At 41.5% G+C, this 24,694-nt stretch overlaps 1 protein-coding gene across 1 annotated transcript; it reads left to right on the top strand.

Moving 5' to 3' along the window:
- The first annotated feature begins 5,086 nt into the window (after positions 1 to 5,086).
- On the top strand, positions 5,087 to 23,474 carry exoc3l1 (exocyst complex component 3-like 1). Its single transcript, XM_053631321.1, has 13 exons — positions 5,087 to 5,296; positions 7,247 to 7,425; positions 8,225 to 8,444; positions 10,212 to 10,630; positions 11,417 to 11,706; positions 18,164 to 18,281; positions 18,386 to 18,511; positions 19,254 to 19,354; positions 19,594 to 19,710; positions 19,846 to 20,116; positions 21,041 to 21,196; positions 21,570 to 21,703; positions 22,604 to 23,474. The coding sequence occupies exons 1-13, from the start codon at positions 5,257 to 5,259 to the stop codon at positions 22,788 to 22,790; spliced, it is 2,358 nt and encodes a 785-aa protein (XP_053487296.1). The 5' UTR covers positions 5,087 to 5,256; the 3' UTR covers positions 22,791 to 23,474.
- The last annotated feature ends 1,220 nt before the right edge of the window (positions 23,475 to 24,694 follow it).

Below are 24,694 nucleotides of genomic sequence, written 5' to 3'. Positions count from 1 at the left end.
GTTTTCTATTTGTAATGTTTATTATTATTATTTTAGATCAGTGCCAAGCTTGAGAAATTGTGCACTGTGCTTGAGAGGTTTAGCAGTATGCCTGTGGCACTGTGAAAATCTGTATTTAGTTTATATTTTAGTTTAGTGGATTAACCACCAGATGGTGAGCTTGAGTAACTAATGTCTCCCAGCATTCTCAGCACAATACACTTGAAACATGATACAGTCTACATTTTCTAATGGTTGTGAAATATAATTATAAATAAATGTATAGCAACGCTTTGTTAGATCTCACTTTATTTTACTTATTTCATTTATTTTTGTTTAGTGCAGCACAATTCAGGATAATAACAATAACTTTCATAATTTATATGGCAAAATTTACTATACAGCTGCACCCATTCAAAACAGTGTGTGGGGTGCAAATGTTTGTACACGCATGCTGAATGAATGTGGTTGAATCTGGGTGCTCATTATTATAGAAACGTTATTGCATGAGTTTGCTTTAGCACCGGGCATTTCCTTATTGCTCTCTCTCTCTTCTTCTCATGTTTTTCTCTATGCCTTTCAGTGCCAATAAAGTAAGAATGTCCTGCGGGTTGTAGTGAAGGAGGTGCGGCTTTCATGTCTGTCAGTCTCTGTGACTGTCAGTTGTAGTGAGAAAGGTGTGACTGTTATGTCTGTCGGTCTCAGTGAAGGGCGTGGCCTCTGTGCCTGTCAGTTCCAGTGAAAGAGGCGTGGCCTCTGTGCCTGTCAGTTGTAGTGAGAAAGGTGTGCCTGTTATGTCTGTCAGTCTCAGTGAAGGGCGTGGCCTCTGTGCCTGTCAGCTCCAGTGAAAGAGGCGTGGCCTCTGCTACAGTGAGTTGCAGTAAATAAGGCATGGCCTTGGCACCTGTCAGTCACAGTGAAAAAGGCATGGCCTTTATGTCTGCCAGCAGCACTTAAGGAAGCGTAGCCTCTGTCCCTGTCAGTTGTAGTGAAAATGGCATGGAATGTATGTTTATCGATTGCAATGAAGGAGGCGTGGCCTCTGTTCCAGTAAGTTTCATTGAAGGAGGCGAGGCATCAACCTCTTCAAAACTAACACTCTGTTTTGATTAAAACATTCACACAATACTCAGTCACATAATACTGAATCACGCAATACTGAATCACACAATACTGAATCACGCAATACTGAATCACGCAATACTGAATCATGCTGTATTAGATAATATTACATAGAAACAGCTGTCTATCACATTTTAGTGAATCATTCACTGTGCTGAACGTATCTTTCAAACATCACATTTTTGCTCACAGTGAAACACTCAAAATTTCACCTTACACGGCCATGAAAGAAAGGAAACAAGGGAAAAACAGATGGATGAAAGACCCTTTGTCAAGGGAGCAGCAGAGGAGGTCTGGAGTTCTGGGATTTGAACTCACAACCTGATACTAGTGCAGAACAAACCACTGTGCACAGCCACATAAATAGAATAGGGTAACTGAAGAGGATATGATAATATAATATCACAAAATCTTTAAGACCAAATAGTCAATAAAACATTTATGTTTATCCTTAAATATCTTTATGTCTACTGTATATTAAAGATTTGATATGAGTAGGTAATCTGATAAAAAAACAGTATAGGTAATAGTTTTTTACTGACACCTAATTTGTGCAGAAAAAGCCACGTGTGGATATTTATGTATTTCCTTGCGTGAGTGAGTGTGTGTGTGTGTGTGTGTGTGTGAGAGAGAGAGAGAGAGAGAGAGAGAGAGAGAGAGACTGTTAGACTGTTTGTGCCTGAAACAGCTTTGGCAAAGCAGGAACTCGGCCCAGGTCAGGAATGTCAGGCAGGAAGTCCTCCGGCTGCTTCAGAAATAGACTTCCTGTTCCCTGCTGCCCCTTTGGGTGTGGGTTGGGCTTCTTCTGAGGTGTTGACAGAGAAGGTAGGCCATTTAAAGCTACAGCTGAGGAACCCACCATCTGGGATCTAGCTTGTGTGTGTGTGTGTGTGGGTGGGTGGGTGGGTGTTAAGCTTGCAGTTTAGCAAAGTCTGAGGACTTTTACTGCTCTAACACACCTGACCACTTCATCTAATCTCTTATTTAATTTAGGTTACAGTATCAAGTGATTAGGATTGGGTTTTGCATAAGTATGTTGCCTAAGCTTTTCCTGTGTTTACACTTCCATTTATTCATTTTAGATGTGTTTTTTTTTTTAGAAGTGAGACAGAATCCGATCCAAGTTGCTAAAGGAGTTCCAGTGATACTATTTTTCAACAAATGACCCGAAACAGTGAGCAACAACTAAGCAATTAATAGCTTTAATTCTTAGTAATTAGTACACAGAGTACTAGTGATAAAGCAACAGTCAGCTCAGTAAAATGAAGGCATTTCATTCATTCATCTCGGTGGATCTCAGGAACACTGGGCATGAGGTGGGAATACACCCATTGCAGAGCACAATGAACAAAGTTCACATCTAGGGAAATTTTATCATAACCAATACACCTACCAGCAGTAGAACCCATAGAAAACCCATATGGACACAGCAAGAACATGTCCAAACGTCCACACAGACGGTAACCCAAGCTCAGGATCGAGTTTATTTTGATAGACCACAGCCCCCTCTTTGCTCGAAAACAGTAAGACAACATGGAGCATGCTTCAGTATTGATGTTCAAATGCATCTGGAAGATTTTTCAGCCATGAAAATGAAAAAAATGGAAATTCTGGTAGCTAATAGTCAAATTTGTCCATCTGTGATGCTGTGAATTCAGTGGACAGCACATCTGTTGATTTTCTCATTCAACTGACCTATTACATTTTGTCATTAATTATTAAGGGTGTGTTAAAGTAAGAAATGGTCAGACTATTCTCTACTACAGACACACAGGCCCACTACAGGCCCTTGTAGTTGGTAAAAGCTCTGGCAGATGGTTTGCATAACACTATTACATTATGACTGGGTATGAACTATGTATGAGGCAATACAAGTGCTCTCAGTGGACTTAATGATCAAGTAATAACAATGGCTGTGTGCCCTTGAGAATGAGATCGGCACTAAAAACTAGCCTTTTTCCTCTTCCTTATGCAAAGGGAACTGCTGCTTTCAGCTCAGTTAATCTGTCACAGTGCTTTAATTAGTATGGCATTTTGTGCCGTCAACATACAATTGATTCCTATTTTTGGAACACACTGTAGCCAAACAGGGAAGTTACAGTATGCCACAACATTCTCAACGGTATATTCATGAAACACTATGAATAACCTTTTACTGAACAACTTGTGACTTTATTAAAGTATTGTACTAATATACCTGTCTTACATACAGTATATACTGAAACAAAACACTTCTATATTAATATGCCATTTTCACCTTCTTAACAAACACACACACTTATTCTCACACTCTGACATCAGCATCTAGGTCATTTGTCCAGGCAGTGTGAGTATGTTCTTCTCTGGGAAACATGAAGTAAACATGGACATGGGGTCGAGGTCAAAGGCCGCATGGATAAACAGCCTCCTGAAGCGGTCTCAGTGTTCAGATCACAATTGTGCTTTTCCCAGAGCGTGCAGCTGTGGAGCATCTTTTGCACATTTCCTGAGAAGCCCTAAAACTTCACTTGACTATTAACACTACACCCTCAAACAGCTGGGAGTCAAGATGAAATCTGAAATGGTTTGAATTCAGGGTGACATCATGATGTGAGTTCCTCTCATTATTTATTTACACATGGCCATTTATAATGGAGTGTAACAAAGAAACACAAAACAATGGAGTGTAGTGAAGAAATAGAATATAAAAATTTAAATCTAAAACTTGGAAACAAAAAGAAAAATTGAACATCACAAAATGTAGTAATACATTTACATTTACATTTACAATGAAAGTTGTATTACCAAGACACTTATAATATATAAGGGAAAATCAATGGGCAGGTTATTTAAATTGCAAATATAATTAATATGGTCCTCAAATTGAATGATTTTGGAGAACAACATTAAAATGTATTAATCGTTTATTGCACATTTTAGATTGATGAAGACCTTGAACAGTGCAAAATGTAATGAATTCCTTCAGTAAAGTAATTTACACTTACAGAAATAGAAATCACATTAGGGACACCTTTTTTTAGGGAATAAAACACGACAATGGGTGCTGTTAGAGGACAATAATCAATGGTAAGGTGGTGTGATGCAGCTGACACGAAGCAGAGTTACCGTTTTTCCAATAATAGCACAGTGTTTTACTGTCCTCTATACTAAAGCGATTACAGATATCATTTATTAAAGAAACACACAGAATTTTTTATCAGTTTATAGTCACATTTAATGTTGAGTAACTTCTGCAAGAAAAGATAGTTGCTGATATCACTTACATTACAGCAGCTATAAACAGTTGTTCCCTCATCAAGCTTTATATTTTCTCTCTCCTAAGGTTAATACTGTTACAAAGCACTGACAGCGCTGGAGACTCCTTCCATAAATGTTACATAACAATTTTCTTACAGAAAACATCACTATATAAGCATAAGTTTTTCTTTGTTAAATAACAATGCTTTTTTTTTTTTTTTTTTACAAACCTTTCATTTGCCATTTTAGAAAATGAATCAACACCTTCTGACCAATCAGAATGGAGAATTCAAAAGCTCTGTTGTATAAAATCCAAAATCTTCTACGCTTCATTTCTATGCTTTATAGTAAAGAATTGTGGAACCATTTATAGTCAGAAACTAATTAATAACGACATCCCTGGTGCCTTAACACATTTCTCCAGCTTGTAAATGCTTTGACCTTGATATCATTCTGTAAGCTGATCGAAACGGGTCATTTTGCCGAGGTTGTCGGCAAATTTGCAGATTTGATTAAGACTGGCGCGAGGGCACAGAGTCTGTGTTGGATATGAAGTACACCCCCACCCAAACAATTCTACATCTGGATCCCTTCTACTAACTGAGTCCCCTCCCTTTGTCCCTACTCTGTCTCTCTCTCTCTCTCTCTCTCTCTCTTGCTCCATCTCTCTTTCTCCCTCCCCCGTCCTCCCCCCCCCCCCCTCTCTCTCTCTCTCCCTCCCTTCCTGTCGACCGTGGAGTGGAGGATGTGTCTGGAAGAGGGACAGAGGAAGGCTGGAGGAAGGCAGCAGCGTGGCTATGTACCCTCTCTTCTCTTCCCCCTGTTTTCTCTCTCCGTGTGTGCTGCTGGCCCTTAGCGAAGGGCTCCTTCTTCACAACCGAGAAGACAACAGCTAAACTCCAACAAACCTGAACCTAAATGTCACAAGGAAACGAGAATGGCTGTGACAATCGTGAAGGTACAGCTCTACCTTTTCACTCACTATTCACTTTTATGTATGCTTGGCAAGCCAGTGTTTCAGCACAAGTTGTGAAAATAAGTATAGCTAATGCAGAGAGTGATATGAAGGTAGAAAATAGGGAATGGTTTGACTACATAACAGCATGATTGAGATTCAGCATCCTGACAATAGAAGACTAAAGGAGTTGAGAATGATCAGGATACTAAGCTGAGTCATTCCTGACAACACCAATAATCCAGTAAACTGTGGGGTTGGAGACAGTGATGATGTCAAACCCTCACATGCTGCATGAAATGATCTCAGTCTCATGACCGTGGAGAAGGATGAACAGACTTATTCATTTAAAAAACACGTGAGACTTAGCCAAGGTTCTTCTATTGTGACAGAGCTTGTATATACACGCTATACCTCAGTATCTCAGTTGTACATCTAAGTGAGATGCACAGGTCACTCCATACATGTAAGGAATACAAAACAAACCATGTGGAATCATACTTTATTGTTGGGGAAAGGAGAGAGAAGTTGTTTATTGTTGCAGTATAGATTTCACTATAGACACTTGATAAGAGTGCTTTGGCTCATCTCTAGATGAAGAGTCTCTAGATGAAATGCTTTCCAATCCCTGTCCTGGCCAGGTTACTGAATAGGTTTGCTGTCAGTATATGTACATTTATTGTTCCCAAAGGAATACAAACAATAGAAATGCACCACCAAAGTTTCAACACTGGTTGTTAAGCTAAGTGATGTTCAAGATTACAAAAGGTATAGCATTGAGAGGGCCACCCTATTAGTGATGGTTGCTTGTGATATTATATTTGGAGTTTAAAATCTAATATGTGTCAATAGCTTGATAAATAAATCATAAGCGTTGGACAATGCATTACGTCACTAAGTCTCATAGATAGTACAAGAATTATGTCGGGGGAAACTCACTAAACTTATAGTTCTGTCCTGATATAACTGTCACTCAACACTGATAAGCTGTGTCAATCTACAGTCTGGGCTAGAAAGAAATAAGCTCCATTCATACCATTCTGTGTATTTTCAAACAACTGTTCCTGGTGTTAGTCTTTGGTCTGCCCCGGGGTCTTCTTCCCATTAGACATGCCTGAAGCTTTTCTCCAGGGGGAGATTATATCACTGATCTGGCCTGGGAGTGCTTGGGTATCCCCGTGGAGGAGGTGGCTAGGGAGAGGGAGGTCTGGGCATCTGCTTAGACTGCTGCTCCCATGACCTGGACCCAGATAAGCTGAAGAAAATGGATGGATGCAGGGATGGATGTTCCTGGTACTGTGGTGCTTGGTTTCACAAATGTCCAAAATTCACTTAAAACATTGAACAGCAAATAATCTGATGTGGATACACACACACACACACACACACACACACACACACACACACACACACACACAAACTATAGGGATGCCTGTTTATCTTTGAAAGACCAGGGGGTTCTTAACTCTGATAGCCCACATTTATACTAGTCACTGTTGTAACAAGTGTACTTTAAAAGCCTAGTTTAGTACAGTTTTATTGAGAGTGTATAGTCATTTGAAATTAGGGGCAGTAGTAGCTCAGGGGTTAAGTCTTTGGGTGACTGGGCTACTGACTGGAAGGTTGTGTATTCAAATCCCAGCACCACCAAGCAACCATGGTTTGGTGCTTGACCAAGGCCATTATCCCTCAACTGTCTCAAATGTAAGTTGCTTTGGGTAAAAATGTCAGCCAAGTAGGTAAATGTAAACCCAAAGGAATGCCCGTAAGAGGGCATAGAGGAGAAATCACAAAAGTAGAACCCTCATCATCAGGGTGGCACCAGACAAATGAATTATATTTGTAGCTGGAAATTTTTAAAAGGTTAGATTAGCACACAATCCTACAAAAACTTCAGATCTGAAATATATCAGGTATATAAGCTGAATAAATCTTTCTCCTTTGGGATGCTAGATTCCCCGGCAGCAGGTGAGGAGGTTTGGCCGGAAGTGGAGCGGGCAGAGTGCTTGGCACGGGGTGCAGCTCTCAAATGGGCTTCAGGTGTGTTCTGCCGCCCAGAACACCTTGAGAGGCTTGCACACTACAGGAAGAGGGAGAGTCAAAGAACAGCATCCATAAACTCTAGGTTAAAGGTACAGTTAATTCTTTTTTGCAACTTTCATTTGTGTCCATATGATACTTTCCACCATTGCACATTGTTGCCATATTGGAACAATTTACCAACTACCTCCATAAAAATGTTTACATTTATATATATATATATATATATATATATATATATATATATATATATATATATATATATATATTTAACTAATCCAAGTAATAATAAAAAATTTAAAAAAACATTTTTTATATTCTTCATGATGCCAGCAGAGTAGTTGCCTACTTACAGCTACAGGGTTCCTGGTTCTATCCTGAGCTCTAGTAAATGTTTGCATAGAGGTTTGCATGTTCTCCCCGTGTCGATGTGGGGTTTCCTCCAGGTTCTTTAGCTTCCTTCCGACCTCCCAAATACACAGCTGTGAATGTGTGTATGCCCTGTGATGGACTGGCACCCTAACCATGGTGTACAGAACCTAGAACCCAGTGTTCCCAAACAGACTCTGCATCCACCTCAACCCTGACCAGGATAAAGCACTTACTGAGGATAAATGAATTAATGTTATAATGTCATATATTTAATTAAAACATCCACACATTATGCTCCTATCAATTATTGTAATCTTTTAACTCAATCATCATTGCTCTCAGTCTATAAGAATACATTTTTCACTTAAAACAATAAGAGTTGATGAAGATTAAACATAATTATCACTAGTAAAAAATAGTTCTTGGTTGTGGACTCATTAGTTTGGACCCTATTGCATATTCATCTAGCACAAAAATTATTCTTTATGTTCCTGTTCAAGTGCTGCTGTTTTCTTGCAGTCAGTTGTCCAGTCATATCTAGAAGGTGTAGACTGGGGACTGGGACAGCTCAGAGAGGCTCGTGCTGACTTGAGAGAAGTGTCTCATGCTATGAAGTTGGTGAGACTCGAATCCAGTAAGAACGCGGAAAGCATTAAAGCCCTGGACACCCTGAGAGAGACGTCCATCAAACACTGTCAACTGCTGGCTGCTGTTACTAACCTGCCACACCTCCACGCAGGTTCGGTTCTATTCTGACATTATTTTGCATTACATTTGCATGTATTTATTGGGAGGACATGTTTATCCAATCATGATAGAATAATGCTCAAATACAGAGCTGTAAAACTGCAGGGGGTTAAGGGCCTTGCTCAAGGGCACAGCAGAGGTTCTCTAGCAGTCCTGGGATATAAATTCACAATTTTATATATATATATATATAATTATAATATTAGTGAATCACACGAAGGATTTAGCATACTTATCGGAGCATTGTGAAACCCTAAATTATGAGTTATCAGCTAGAAGACAGTGGTCTGGACATGGTACAAAATGTATGAAACAACACCTTGGCAGAAGTAAAAAATGTATAGAAAAAAATATGTCTGTAGATTTGATGGAGATCTTCTTTTGTGGGCCATCCAAACACAGAGATTTAGGTGTTGGAACAGATACTAGCTACTGGACTAAAGCCAATAGGAAAGAAAGGAAAGATGTTTAAAAAGACAACAACAGTGAAAACAGATGAATAGACAAAGCAGTTTTTATTCCTAGTATCAAATTCAAAGCAGTCATCTCTCATCTCTTTAGAGCCTGTTGCTAGTTGCTTATCCAGGCCTTTATAAGCAATCTTCACAAATTTTTGTTGAAATTTGTAAGTATCCCTGCCCTAAATAATGTTTTTAAGAAATATTTTCATCTCAATTCTAATATTTCTTTAATTAACAGATCTTTTGATTCAGAGTCCTACATGCTAACCATTACACCAAAGAACCTGAACATGACCTTATCTACCAATCATGTTGTCTTTATGTGTAATGACAGTAGCTTCAGATATTAGTTACCCTACATTACTGATCATCTCATTTCTGTTTACTGCTAATGGCCCACCCACTAAATTCCCATTTTATTGCTACTCAGGGAACAGTTGAGCGAATTTTAGATGTGTTGCCTGCAGGAAATTGGCAATATGCTTGTCGTAAAACTGGTTGTTCATTTTCCTGAACATCTGAATGCCAGTGTTGAATGACCACCACCACTGAGCAGAGCGTGAAATGTAAAGCAATTAACTGGAAGTTTTATAGTTCTCATTTGAACAGTCCTACTGCAAGGAGCTCAGTTAATAACATGAAACATCTGTCTCTACTAAAACAATTATTGTCCGTGTATTACGCCAAGCAATTTCAATTCATTTTTAATTGTTTAACAATACTGTCTTTATGTGCATGGAAATTGGAATGAAATATAAAGCCTTCAGGATTCATATAGTGTGCATTCCCATCATTGAGTGATCACAAGTTCAAATGCCATTGAAGCCACTGGGATCTGTGGCTAGAAATCCAAGACAGCATAACTGGCCCAGATAACACCGAATAGTTCATCTCCTACTTGTATCTGTATTTGTGTCTGTTTAGAGCACATTGGGGTTTTGACTAAATTAGGGACAAACGAATCCAATAAGGTGTATACGTTGCTTCTTACTTCAGTAAATTGCTAAATGTATTCCTTGGACGAGTTTTTACTCAAAGAAACTTACAAATGAGGCAGATTCCAAGTACATACCTGAGCAAATAATCCTTAAGGGCATTGCCCAAAGGCTCAACAGTGACTCAGTTCTGGAAACTGAACTTTTGTATCCTTCTGGCACCTTGCACAGAAATGTGAATGCGATGTATAGGTTTTCGTACTAATCACACTGCAAGACATTCAGTCACATAAACGTCCACCATGTTTCTAATGATACCGTATCTATCTCACTGTGCTTCTTTCTGTGTTTGGATTTTATCAGTGAAGAGCATGGTGATGGAAACAGAGCGCCTCGTGGAGTCACGCCGGTTGCTGGAAGCCCATGCTCGCCTCATGGAGCTGGAACACTGGCAGGATGAGGTTCTTCTTCAGCTCCATGGACTCAGAGGCTCATCCCGATCCATGCTGAGCCCAGAGGATGATGCACTGGTGCAGAATTATTTTTCAGGAGTGGGACGGCTAGTAGAGGCCTTGGCAAAAGAGCTGTGGGCGGTGGTGGGGAGCGGACTGACTCTTTCCCTGCAGAACCCCACGCCGTTTGTGTCAGCAGTACGCATCGTGGAGCGTGAGGAAGCACTTGATCACTACTTTCTAGAGGAGAGGCAGTGTGCGTCAGGTGCAAGGCATGGCAGGCCCATGCCCCCAGGAAGGCCTCGCTGCTGGAGAGAACACTTCTTTAAGGTTTGATGCACATTAATGATGGAATTAAGTGCCAGAGTGTTATAAGACCCTTTTTCTAATTTCATGGTAATGTGATTTCAATAATTAATTACACAAAGACTCATTTTTCTAATTTTCCTGAGGGTTTCCACATACCTGCATGTTCCTCATTCTGAAATGATCATCTGCCATCCATGCACGCTACATAATCTGCCTAGTAAAAACAGTTCAAAATTTTGAAGGTAGCCATCTTATTGCTTCTCTGCACTTGTTTCCTGGTTTGGAACCAGGAAACCAGTACAAACAACCAATAAGATGGCAACCTTCAAAATTCTGATGTTTGTGGCTAGAAAAAGTGTGGAAAAGCTCTGGCTGAGATGAATCCACAGGCAAATCTGTTGGTTCTCACTCTGCCATTGCAACACTTTGATAGATTAATTTCTGCTTTAATGGATATATGCTACCATTGCTAACTAAGTCAAAGCAGAGTGGTTTGTTGGATTTATGTAAAATACGTCAAAATAATATATAAATCAATGAAAGCTACTGCTTTTGCTCACAGCCAGTAATGTATAAAACAGTCCCAGCTGTTGGAAATGAAAGCGATTGACGAATTCCCCTGATGTTGACTGATTCCACTGTAGGTTAGCTGTAGCTACCTAGACACCAAGAAAGTAAAATCCTGATTGAGGAATTTTTGCAAAAAATATATTATTTTTTGAGTACAGTGAGTAAAAATATGGGTATCATCAGTAATAAATAAAACATTGTATTTAATTACTGATAAAAGAATTGTGTGTTGCTCAGGTGTTGGAGGAGGCCGTTGCCGCTCGTTTCCGCAGTGCATCGTATTTACACACTCGAGGCCCCGGACTCGCTGGCCACCTTTCAGCCCTACAGCACAGCATCATGGGAGACTTGACTACAGTGTGCAACCTGCTGGAGCAGTGTGTTCCTCCACATTACCACCTCACCAAAGCATATCTACATGCATGTCACCGCTGCCTGCAGGTCCATTTAGGACAAATCATTGGCTGGGAGCTGCAAAGTGGGGAAATCTTTGCTGTTCTGAACTGGGTTCTTCACATCTACAACAGGTAAAGCTGCGTCTGTGTCTGTGTCCATCCTGAGCTGGACATCATTACGACTCATGAACTATTTCTGTAAATCCTTATTTCTATATAACTGTTGATATAAATGAATAGTTACCAGTAGGGAGAGCTGTTTTGGGCAAAATCATATCGTCAGCAGTGTTGGGTAAGTTACTCAAAAAGAGTAATCCACTACAAAATTACTACATTAAAATTGCAATTTGATTACATTACTGACTACTGCGTGTAAAAAGTAATCAGATTACTAATTACCTTACTTTCAAGTTACTTTTAAAACCTATCAAATCTACACAAATACACCGATAAAATATAAAACTTTTCTAACGAGGCTAGTTTGGTGTCGCTAGCCAAGGTGAGGCATAGCTAAGCTATCAGTGTATGGGTTTAGCTGCTATAGAGCCATGCAAAGTACATTATCTTTCCTTATGCTCTGCTCACATCATGTTCACATAAACTGGAACTCATACAGACATTTACACAGCTTGTTTTCCTGCTCAGTATCAGAGGATGTTACTGTTTCAGTTTCAACCCCTTTACTGAGGTCATATATATATATATATATATATATATATATATATATATATATATATATATATATATATATAAATTGAGAGCTGTCAGTCAATAAGACACAAGTGTTTCCATGTATTTTCCTGTAAACCCTGTCTGATTGGTCTCGCCTCCATTCACTAAAGATATAAAATTACAACACCGCCGTCTTCTGTACTGACGTTCAGTTACGTAGTGACAAACCGCTCAGAGTGGAGAATTATTCGGGGCTGAATAAAAAATCTTCGGGGCAAACCGTGATTTATTAAAAATGCATTTTACTTAATATTGTTTTACTAACAATACATTTGTTACGCAAGTTACGTAATTTCATTGACATCAGTAACTGTAATCAAATTACATAAATTTAAAATGTAATACTTTACATTACTACGTTAACAGAAAAAAGTAATTAGAATACAGTACCCAACTCTGATTGTCAGTAAACTAGTTAAATATAGTTAAATATGTTGGATCATTTTTATTTTCATATCAACTAATTGAGACAATTAAAAGAGATTGTCCACGGGACACTGCTAATTAGTGAACAGTAAATTATTTTATAGATTTATTTTAAGAATAATGCACCTAAAATCTAGGATTTCTTCCAAAACATTTTTATCAGTTGAACCAAAAAGAAACGTGGTTAAAGAAACCTTTCAAGTAAGGAATAAAATGTCCTGTGTCACGTTTCGTGACGTAACGGAGATATGACGGATGCAAGTGCAGTATGAACGGTTTTATTTAGGAGAGACACAGGCAGGAAAATCCAAATCGTAATCCGTAAACGTAATCCAAAACATGCAAAGGTCAGACGATCGGCAAACAGGTATAAACTGGACAAGGCAGGGATCAAAGTCGCGGTCACGGAATACAGGGTCGATATACCAAACATGAAACATAAACAACAGCGAGGGACTGGTAGCGGAGAAACCAGCGTGGACTAAATCTAATGTTTAACCTAACTAACTTTAACAAGGAACCTAACATGGACATAAACTAGGACTATGAATAACTATGGTAACGAATCACGTCTAAACTAAACTTCTCAATGCTATTCTATCTAATATTCCGCGCTGTGTGCTGGGAGGCGCGCGGTATATATACAAACCTACTCAGCGTCGTAATAGCTGACGGCTAAGGGCAATTCAGACACACGTGAAACAATAGCCAATGACAGAACGGGGAGGAGACATAACAGAAATATAAACAAATGCACGTGTAGAAATGTCACGATTGTCCACAAGGGAAGAGCAGGTGCTCGCGCACCTGCTCGTGCACGCGCACTCACATGCTCCACAGCGCACTGCTTAAAGGAGAACTCGTGACAGAACCCTCCCCCCCAAGGGCACTCCTCCCAGAGTGCCATGAAACATCCATCTCCATTGGCGGCCCCGGCCCCCTGGGCAGAATGTCCCAAGCAGAGCCTGTAGACCGCACGGCGTTCTTGGCGAAACAAAAAAGCAGAGCGATGTACACGGCAGAGCAGGAAAACAGGGCGACGTCCTCGTCGGAGCATGAAAGTGGAGCGACGTCCCCAGCTGAACAGGTAGGCAGAGCAACAACCACAGCCGGGCAGACAGGCTGAGCGAAGTCCTCGGCGGAGCATGAAGGCAGAGCGACGTCCTCGGCAGAGAAGGAAAGCAGAGCGACGTCCTCGGCGGAGCAGGGAAACAGAGCGACGACCACAGCCGGGCAGACAGGCTGAGCGAAGTCCTTGGCGGAGCATGAAGGCAGAGTGACGACCTTGGCGGAGCAGGGAAGCACAGCAACGTCCTCGGCGGAGCATGAAAGCGGAGAGACGTCCTCGGCGGAGCAGAGAAGCAGAGCAACATTCACAGCAGGGCAGGCAAGCTGAGCGAAGTCCTTGGCGGAGCATGAAGGCAGAACGACGTCCTCGGCGGAGCAGGAAAGCAGAGCGACGTCCTCGGCTGAACAGGGAAACAGAGCACTGTACTCAGCAGAGCAGGGAAGCAGGGCGACGTCCTCGTCGGAGCATGAAAGTGGAGCGACGTCCCTGGCTGAACAGGTAGGCAGAGCTACAACCATAGCCGGGCAGACAGGCTGAGCGAAGTCCTCGGCGGAGAATGAAGGCAGAGCGACGTCCTCAGCTGAACAGGGAAACAGAGCGACGACCACAGCCGGGCAGACAGGCTGAGCGACTTCCTCGGTGGAGCAGAAAAGCAGAGCGAAGTCCCCTGTAAGGCCAGGGAGAGGAGCGTGGGTTTCCGTGAGGCCAGGGAGAGGAGCGTGGGTCTCCTCGAAGCAGGAGGGGGGAACTATGTTCGCCATGGAGCAGGAAGGCTGAGCGACGACCTCAGCCGAGCAGGGAGACTGAATGACGACCTCAGCCGAACAGGGAGGCTGAGCGACGTCCACAGCTGAACAGGGAGGCTGAGTGATGTCCACAGCTAAACAGGGAGGCTGAGCGACGTCCACAGCTGAACAGGGAGGCTGAGCGATGACCTCAGCTGAGCAGGGAGGCTGAGGCTCTGAGGTCACCAGGTAAACCTTGGCCATGGGCGGATCTTGGGTGGTCGTGTCGGTAGACTCGGGCGTGAGCAGAACTTGGCTGTGCATGTCAGCAGACTCGGGCATGAATAGAACTTGGCTGTGCGTGTCAGCAGACTCGGGCGTGAGCAGAACTTGGCTGTGCGTGTCAGCAGATTCGGGCGTGAGCAGAACTTGGCTGTGCGTGTCAGCAGACTCGGGCGTGAGCAGAACTTGGCTGTGCGTGTCAGCAGACTCGGGCATGAGCAGAACTTGGCTGTGCGTGTCAGCAGACTCGGACGTGAGCAGAACTTGGTTGTCCCCGTCACCTGACTTGGGCGTGAACATAACTTGGTTGGTTAGGTTATCAGACGTAGACATGAGCAGAGCTTGGTTGTTTGTTTCAGCAAACTCAGGCGTGAGCAGAACTTGGTCGAACGGTTCTTCTGCCTCTGGCGTGAGCATAACTTGGTGATTCAGGTCATCAGATGGGAACATGAGCAGAGCTTGGTTGTTTGCTTCAACAGACACTTGGTTGTGCATGTCAGCAGACATGGACGTGAGCAGAGCTCGGTTGTCCGTGTCAACAGACTCGGGCGTGAGCAGAACTTGGCTGTCCTTGTTGGCGGACTCGGGCGTGAGCAGAACTTGGCTGTCCTTGTCAGCGGACTCGGGCGTGAACAGAACTTGGCTGTCAGTGTCGGCAGACTCGGGCGTGAGCAGAACTTGGTCGGCCATTTCAGTAGACTTGGGCTTGAGCAGAACTTGGTTGGCCGTATCAGTAAACTTGGGTGTGAGCAGAACTTGGTCGGCCGTGTCAGTAGACATGGGCTTGAGCAGGGCTTGGTTGTCCAGGTTAACAGACACTTGGGACAGTAACTGGGCTTTGCAGTGTTGCTATGGAGCTGAGACCCCCTCCTGAACTTCAGTCTGGAGCTCTGGGGCTGGGGCCTCCCTGTCGACCTCTGGCTGGAGCTCGGCAGGTGAGCCCACCTCGTGGGTCTCAGGTTCGAGCTCTGAGGTCGCCAGGTTAACCTCCGGCTGGGGCTCGGGTGCTGAGACCTCCGACGGGAACTCCAAGGTCACCCTGTTGACCCCGGGCTGGATCTCTGCACGGGCTCTCCGGTGGAGTTTTTTATGCTCCCGCCAGCTGCTCTTGAAGCATTCATAAGAGCAGTAAAATGCTTCCTGGAGACCCAGTTTTTTGCAGGTAGGGCATTGTAGCTTGGTCTCCCTCCTGCAGCCCTCAGACATGCATGTCGGTGCCACCTCCACCACGTTCGCTGCAACCTGAAGCAGATCGGTGGAGGCTGACCTGTCAATCCTCTCATAATAGATGTTAAATGGCAGGTTAGGCTGGGGCTGTCCATTGACTCTCCACCCCAGTAAATCCAGGCCATGAACCTGCCCTGGCTGCGTGAACTCCTCCATAAAAAATTGAGTGACATCCTGGAGGGCAGAGGACCCAGTGCTCACCAGCTGCTCCGCCCAGTCACGGGCCGGACCGCAAAACCTGGACACCAAGAATCCGATCCACTGTCTCTTAGTAGGCTTGGGAAACGCCAGGCTGCAGAAATATTCCTGGGAGCTGAAGAGAAACTCCAGCAGGTAGCTCCCCAATCCCGCTGTCTCTGGCGGCAGTTCAACGGCGTACCGTTGAGGGAACTGCATGGACAAGAAATGCGGCCAGTAATCCGAACGTCTCCGATAAGGTATTGTCCTGTTACTCCCATTGTAGTGTGATGTCTCTCTCGTCCTCGTGCTGCATCCATGGTATGGCGGAATATTCTGTCACGTTTCGTGACATAACGGAGATATGACGGATGCAAGTGCAGTATGAACGGTTTTATTTAGGAGAGACACAGGCAGGAAAATCCAAATCGTAATCCGTAAACGTAATCCAAAACATGCAAAGGTCAGACGATCGGCAAACAGGCATAAACTGGACAAGGCAGGGATCAAAGTCGCGGTCATGGGATACAGGGTCGAAATACCAAACATGAAACATAACCAACAGCGAGGGACTGGTAGCGGAGAAACCAGCGTGGACTAAATCTAATGTTTAACCTAACTAACTTTAACAAGAAACCTGACATGGACATAAACTAGGACTATGAATAACTATGGTAACGAATCGCGTCTAAACTAAACTTCTCTATGCTATTCTATCTAATATTCCGCGCTGTGTGCTGGGAGGCGCGCGGTATATATACAAACCTACTCAGCGTCGTAATAGCTGACGGCTAAGGGCAATTCAGACACACGTGAAACAATAGCCAATGACAGAACGGGGAGGAGACATAACAGAAACATAAACAAATGCACTTGTAGAAATGTCACGATTGTCCACAAAGGAAAAGCAGGTGCTCGCGCACCTGCTCGTGCACGCGCGCTCACATGCTCCACAGCGCGCTGCTTAAAGGGGAACTCGTGACAGTCCTGTCTTTGGAATATTAACAGTGATTTGATCTGTTACCACCCTGAAGATGATTATTTTCCTATAGCAACATGTTCCAAAGTGTTTTATTTCTCTTATACCACAGCTATTTGCCAGAAAGTGCACGTTTTAATTCATTAAAGCACAGCATGTTGTACTTTATATCTGTTTATAGCTGCATTTAATGTCACGAAACATCTGAGGAAGATGTTCCTGGTATGAGCATCTGTACACAGTCATTCCCTCACCAGCCTCTCATTCATCTTTCTAAGTTAAAAATGCAATTTATCATATTATGTTAAGTTATGAAGACATCAAAGGCTTCGGAAAACATAAAGTTACAGCTTTGTAAGCACTGACACTGGAGACTCTTTCCATAAATGTTACGTAAATGTGTCGTTAAAAGAAAAACTTGACCATATCAACAATTATACACATACAAATTATACACATATCTATTTATGTGTAAGTTGTTACTTAAGAAACGATTAAGTATTATAGCCATTACTATAAGCCTACTGTCCGAGCTGCTGTTATAGAAAAACAATCAACACCTTCTGACCAATCAGATTCAACAAATCAACAACAAAGAAATAGAATTCTGCATCTTTAAATGTAAATTTTGTAAATGTAAAAAAAAAAATTCCTTTTGAGAAATGTCTTTTTATGTAATAATTTATTGTGATTATTTCTACTTTTGCATTTTTTGCACAAATTTAGTTTTTGTGGTTTTGCTTTCAAGAAAGCTACTTTAATGTTATGATCATTCTGTTAGCTCATTAAATACACCTTGCTGAACCCACACAATTTTGGGGCTTTTATTGGTTGACATCCCTCGTCTAGTTTTTTTGTTTTGTTTTGTTTTGTTTTTTTGCTCATCGACAAAGTATCTGTTCATTTTGTAGTCAAAAGGTTGTGTGCGCACATCAATTTCTTAAAGACACTCATTATTTTTTTTTCCTATAGCCCTGAAATGATGAGCGACCCAGGAATTGCTGCACATCTGGACCTGGAAGAGATGGGCCCTCTGATATCTCAGGACGGTTTGGAACAACTGCAGAACAAATATGTTCAGTGTGTTCAGGTGAGACTGCCATTTGTCGTGGACAGGAAATATTAAGTCACCACAAAACATCTCAGGAATGCAGGGTTGCATGGCTGAAGTCTCTCTGTGAATGTTTTTTGTAGAAAAGCCTCTCAGAATGGATGCGGAAGGCACTGGAGGTCGAACTTACAGACTGGCAAAGGGATCAGGAGCCTGATATTGACAACGAGGGCTGTTACCATACCAGCCTTCCTACAATCATCACACAGGTTAGTGCAGAGCTTCATTTAACCATACATACTGACCATGAATATTAAAATTGGTGCATTGAACTGGGCTCATTTACATGGACAATTTAACGTTTGGCAACCTAGAAAAACCATTAAAAAATGTTACATTGTCTACTCAATTTTATACCACAGTCTTATAGAATACTCAAATCTGATTGGTCAGAAGGTGTTGATTAATTTTCTAGAACAGCAGCTCTAACAGTATTCCTGGCTGAAATTCAAACCACAGTGTTATATAAAAGTGCTTGTTCTAATATATTATCGTTTCTATAGTAACCACTTACATGGGGGCTTGCATGCAGATACTCAACATAGGCTAATCTAATCCTAATAGTAAACAAATGAAAAACAAACATGCTCGTTAAGAAATAAAAACAATACATAATCATTGACATGGAGACGTTTCTTTAATTTTGGAAGGAGTCTCCAGTGTCAGTGTGTTGTAACAGTTAGAGGTAAAGCTGTAACCACTGGAAAGGGCTTTGTGGATTCTTGGTAACATGACAAGCTGTGATTTTTGTATTATTAACTTCAAGACAGAGGAAAAAGAGAGGCAGGTGAGAGAACGACTGTTTATAGTTGCTATAACGTAAGTGATAAAATTAGCTAACTTGTTTCGTGGATGTTTCCCAAAAGTTAATGTAACTATAAATGAATAAAAAAACAAGTGTCACTATTTAAGAAATTAAAACAGTTCATACTTTTGTCTCTGGTTTGTTAGATGTTAGAGGAGAATGCACGCGTGGCTCTGATGATCAGTGAAAGTCTGCGGGATCAGACAATCCAGATGGGTCTGTATGAAATGGAAACCCTCCTAACCAGGTTTGTGCTTCACTATAGTTGACAGTATACTGTACAGTAGTTTTCCTGTGTCAAGACATGCTCATGTATTGTTGTGGAATCCAAAAATACACTCTCAGAAATAATGGTACCAAACGGTACCTTACTTTGTTGCTGTAGTACCATCAAGAGTACATTTTTTGTACCTTCAGTATGCGTTTTTGCATGTAGGTGCATGTAGTGTACCTTTTAAGAATAAAATCCCTGTAAATCCCACTCAGATTTCGAGACGCTATCATAGAATTCGGCAAGGAGCATCGAAAGGATCCAATGGCAAACAACACCAAATTCTACCTCCATTACCTCCTGGCCTGCATAAGCAACTGCATCATCCTCAAGTGAGATGGTGAACAAGTATATACTTACAGTATATCTGCGTTTGTGCTGCTGACATAACAAGCCTTAAACTGTGCCCAGGAAATGGGATTCTGCATGGACTCATTCCTCTCTACATGCTTTAAATGTTCCTCCAGGACATCCACAGAGACCCTTCATCAGCAAGTTAGCTCTCGTCAATCGGTGAGGTTTTCCCGGATACCCCCTGGACCGCTGGCTGCTCTGGATCGAGCCGTGAGGAAAGCGTGTCGTCTCGTGATGGACCAGCTGCTCGTGGATCTTCAACCCCACTTGCAGGGGCTCTTGTCACGTTCCTGGCTGGTCCAGGGAGATGTCGTCTCTAATGTGTGTGACGTTCTGGAGCACCACTGTGAATTATATGGGCGGGTGCGCTCACCTTGCAAAGAGGTTGGTGTTTACGCCATTCTACAACCATCAAACAATATATTAACATACAGCACTTTGCATCAATTAGATAATATTTGTGGTGGTCTGGGAAAACCCATCAGATGGTGCTGTGTCTGAATTCTGCCAAACGGCCAATAGTGTGGCCAAAATTGTGGATTTTTGTTTGACTAACATTCAATTTCATGAACAACCACAAATAAAGTTAACCAAAATGATGTGGAAATGTATATATTTAATATATAATCTTGCCCTGGCTATCATTCTGCAAAAATGAGGCTCTTCTTCAGTTATTATGGTGATGATGAAAGAGGCATCCATATAATTGTATATATCTTCAGTCAGGCCTACTGTGTATATTGGCCAGTCCTTTTAAAAAAGCCCCCACAAGGAAACACACCCACACCCAATATAAGTGGAATATAAGTGCAACTCATGCTAATGCAATATTTGATTGCACCACATACTGTATAGTCAGGTATCAGACTACTAACCAAGAGTAAAGGATTAACAGACACTTATTATGTTGAAGAATTAGTTATTTACTCACTCTAAGATACAGATTATTGAATTAACTGTAAAGTGTTAACTGTAAAGGCATGGTGGCTTAATGGTTAGCATTACTTCCAGAGTTGGTGGTTCGTAACCTACCTCTGCACCATGTAGTGTGTGAGTGGGTGTGTGAATGTTTGTGTCCTGCGATGGGTTACACCCATCCAGTGTGTCCCCCACCTTGTGCCCTGAGCTCCCTGGGATAGGCTCCAGGCTCCCCTACAACCATATATAGGATAAGCAATATGGAAAATGGATGGATGGATGGATGGATGGAGTTAGCCCACTTAACGTGAGTTTAATAGAAATTGCACTAAACTAAAATAAATGTCAAAACTACCTACAACACTGTCATGTATGTGTGTGACTGTACAGCGGCTCCAGGAGGAGTGCCAGTGGCTGACGGTGGTGGAGTATGTGCGTGCGCTGATGCAGAAGAAGCTGATCTGCCGGAGCGATGAGGAGAGGCAGCTATTAGCACAGCAGATGGTCCAGGATGCCCAGCAGCTGAAGGAGCACTTCCAGAGCATGGTGAAAATCAGTGACGCTTACTGCATACTACATAATAATGGTTTGCAAACTAGGAAAATATCTCATCACAATCTATGACAAAGAGGTACATGCAGTGTATTCATACCTGATGAACAATATGATCTTGTTTTTTTCCAGTCTGAAGTTGTTATATTTGTGGTTATTTGATTATGTAAGATGGTGAGTAGGTTGTAAATGAACCATGCAGCTACAGTCCAGTTGAGGCACTGAGACTCAACAGTAGTGCCTCTATTATGGTTGAAGGCACAGCACTGATTGGGCATGATTAGCTTTAATTTCCTTCTTAACCATGTTATCGTGCATGTTTGATTTTAGTCATACAGTTTCTTTAAAGATGTCTGTTTATCTTTAGGAAGTTGATGGGACCGCCAGTGAGGTGAATCCCACAGCTCTGATCCCCGTGCTGGCTGATTTAATCAAGCTAAAAGATCCTGGCATGCTAATACTCGAGGTGTCCGGGCTGATATCCAAGTACCCTGACATCAGGTAGGTTACCTTCCTGCTAACAATTATAGGTTAATGATTTCTTAATGTTCCATTTTAAGAATCTTTTCTTTTAATGGACATCTGTTGAGGGAATGTTTTGGGGTGTTTCTGTTATTGTTTTTATATAACATTCCTACAACGTTGTTAAATTATGTTAGTTGTAGGGATGTTAACACTAGTTATTTGATTATTTTAGCTTTTATCTAAACTGAATATAGAGAAACCATACATGATTTCCATACATGATTTCTCTTCTAAAATTTCTAATATCCAAGGCTTCTTCCAACTCTCAAATGGAAAAACTATATTTTTAAAAAAACAAAAAAACTGTGGTTTCCCTAGAAGATCGACCCTTTAATAAGTGTATACAATGTTGATCCCAGCATCTCTACAGTGCTACATGATTACCTTGCTTTGTGTTAGCGAGCTTACTAGCCATATTACTAGCAGTTACTGTATATGGGTGAGGAGAAGCATTTGCTAGTGGACATTAACTAGAGGTTCTACCTCAGTTCAGCTCCTTTTGGCTCCTCTCCTCTGGTTTCTCTTTTGTACTAAATACAGATGGAAACATTGGTTTCTTTAGCATCCTTTTTGGTAGAGAACACAGTAAACTCTGCTTTGAAATCTTGTTCATAGTCCTCTGGTTTGAAATGCTGGCTGCACACTTGTAAATATCAGTCATTTTTCGGTGGTGTATAGACTGTTTAAGTGTTTGTGAACAATATAGTACTACAAATGTTAGTACTAGGAAAAATACCGCTTGCCAGTTATGATGTCACAAATCTAGACAAATCCACCCATATTTGGTCTAAGACCAAGTAAAGACCTTTTATATGGGTGAGTGTTTTTCATAACAGCTTGTTGTTTACAATCTCTTAATGTTTCTTTTTTTTAAAGTGAGGAACATGTCTCTGTGCTGCTGGACGTACGTGGGGATGTTCCCCGAGATGTGAGAGGGACAGTACTGTGTTTATTAGAACAGAGCTCGCCGCCGTTGCCACCAGGATACCGCCCTATCTTCCCAGACATCCTTGTGCCTCCTTCCAGCATGCCTTTCTGCTTGCCTACAGCCAAGTGTGCTTGATGAGTAATCTCTATGGAACAGCCTCAGTCACACCATCCTGTCCAGCCAGAGCAAACAGGAATCAACTCGGCGTCAAAGCTAAATTTAGCAACTTCCTTTCCTCACTGACCTCTGATTGATGGAAGCTTTAGTAGTTCAGGTTCTGTGCTTCGACGTCCAGAATTGCCAGAGAGTCAGAGTTGAACCCATGAACAAGACCCTCTATACTTGGACTGAACTCCTTGGTATTATTTATGGATAAAATGTCTCTGAAAGTATGCATGTGCATTTGGAGATTGGTGAAATATACAATATTTCTGAAATCAAATATCACGTGTAATACCAGAACAAGAGGCTGGGAACCCAAAGATGAATTGCTGTGGGATATTTTAAAAGAGTAATATTGGGGATTACTTGTGATACACTGTGTTGTGATGAAATACTTGTTGTATTGTGGTTTACAAAATATTTGTATATCATGGCTTAATGTATACAATAAAATCTTTCTACATTATACATCAGGCACAGTGGAGTTGGTCCTTTGAGCTGGTGCTCTGGGTCGGAGCACACAAACTGAGCTTCGAAATATACTGTAGTTATAGACACATTGTGGAATTATTGCTATATTGCAATGAAATGGAACTTTTTTGACATTTAATTTAAACAAAGGAGTTATATGCATAGTTAAAGATATGCTAACTGAAGTGATAACTGTCAAATCCATGTTATTAACCACTAAGAAATTTCATATGAAATAGAATTTGTGGACTATTTTGCATAAAATTCATTACACTCAGGGCTCCCTTTCTGCATCTGCTTCCTCTCAGGATTAGTGCTGTCTTAAGAGTTTTTCCCTTGCCACTGTCAAAAACTTTGGATGGTATACCAACCCATTGCAGGGCACAATCACACAGTGCAGACAATTTTGAAATGCCAATCAGCCTATGAGCCACTGGGAGACTTGGGGAAGAGGCTCCTGAGGCACAGGGGGAGCATCTGGGTGAGCCTGGGATTCAAGTCCACAAAGACCAAAAATGTGAGGCAAATGTTCTAAGCACAAAGTCACTGTACCATGCTAGCTTGACTAGCATATAGGTTACTTTAAATAAATAAATAAATAAATAAATAAATAAATAAATAATAATAATAATAATAATAATAATAATAATAATAATAAACAGAGCACCTGTGGCTTTTCTGAAATGTAATGGGCCTAACAATGTATTTCAAGTGTATTTTGTAATATTTAACAAAAATACCACTTATACATATTTGAAATATTTTTAGAAACAGTCTCCAGGACTCTCTGTAATTATGTCACTAACCACAAGGGGTCCCTAATCTTAAATTCAAAGGTATAATCACATAAACCTTTAGTTTTATTGATGCCGATCTCTGAGATCTAATTCTACTCCATTCTCATTCTATCTTGACCTAAGAGAAATACACACTTAATACAACCTTCCATTTAAAGTCATTTTTGCAAATGTTTTGCAACTAGGACCAGAATTCTGTAGTCTTCCTCCTGTTTCTGTAAACTGTTACATATCTCAGCCTAAGATATTTTCAGTGCAGCTTTATCTGTATTTATCCACAGGCTCGCTCTACCTAAGTGGATGTGACAGGAGTTAGGGCAATGGTTGTGTCTTCTCTCATGGTGTTAAAGACGGTCTTCTGCCAGACACTACAAGGGGAGAGAATCATGTTGTGCACCATATTTAGGGTAATTTATTCACACAGTATGTTTAGTAATGATTCACCTCAATATGAAACCTGACCTCTGATTATGAAGGAAAATGGTTAACTGGATGCTTGTTAGCAGTGAATTTAATAGTAATAGTAATGCACATGTCCTCTGTAGTAGAGCCCAACACCTAACCTTAACAGACTTGCAGCATGGTGTATCAGCACCAGACAAACAAACG

The sequence above is a fragment of the Ictalurus furcatus genome, chromosome 8 (assembly GCF_023375685.1).
Source record: "Ictalurus furcatus strain D&B chromosome 8, Billie_1.0, whole genome shotgun sequence".
NCBI lineage: Eukaryota > Metazoa > Chordata > Actinopteri > Siluriformes > Ictaluridae > Ictalurus > Ictalurus furcatus.
Note: the sequence above shows the minus strand (reverse complement) of the source record. Positions and strands in the feature narration are given on the sequence as shown.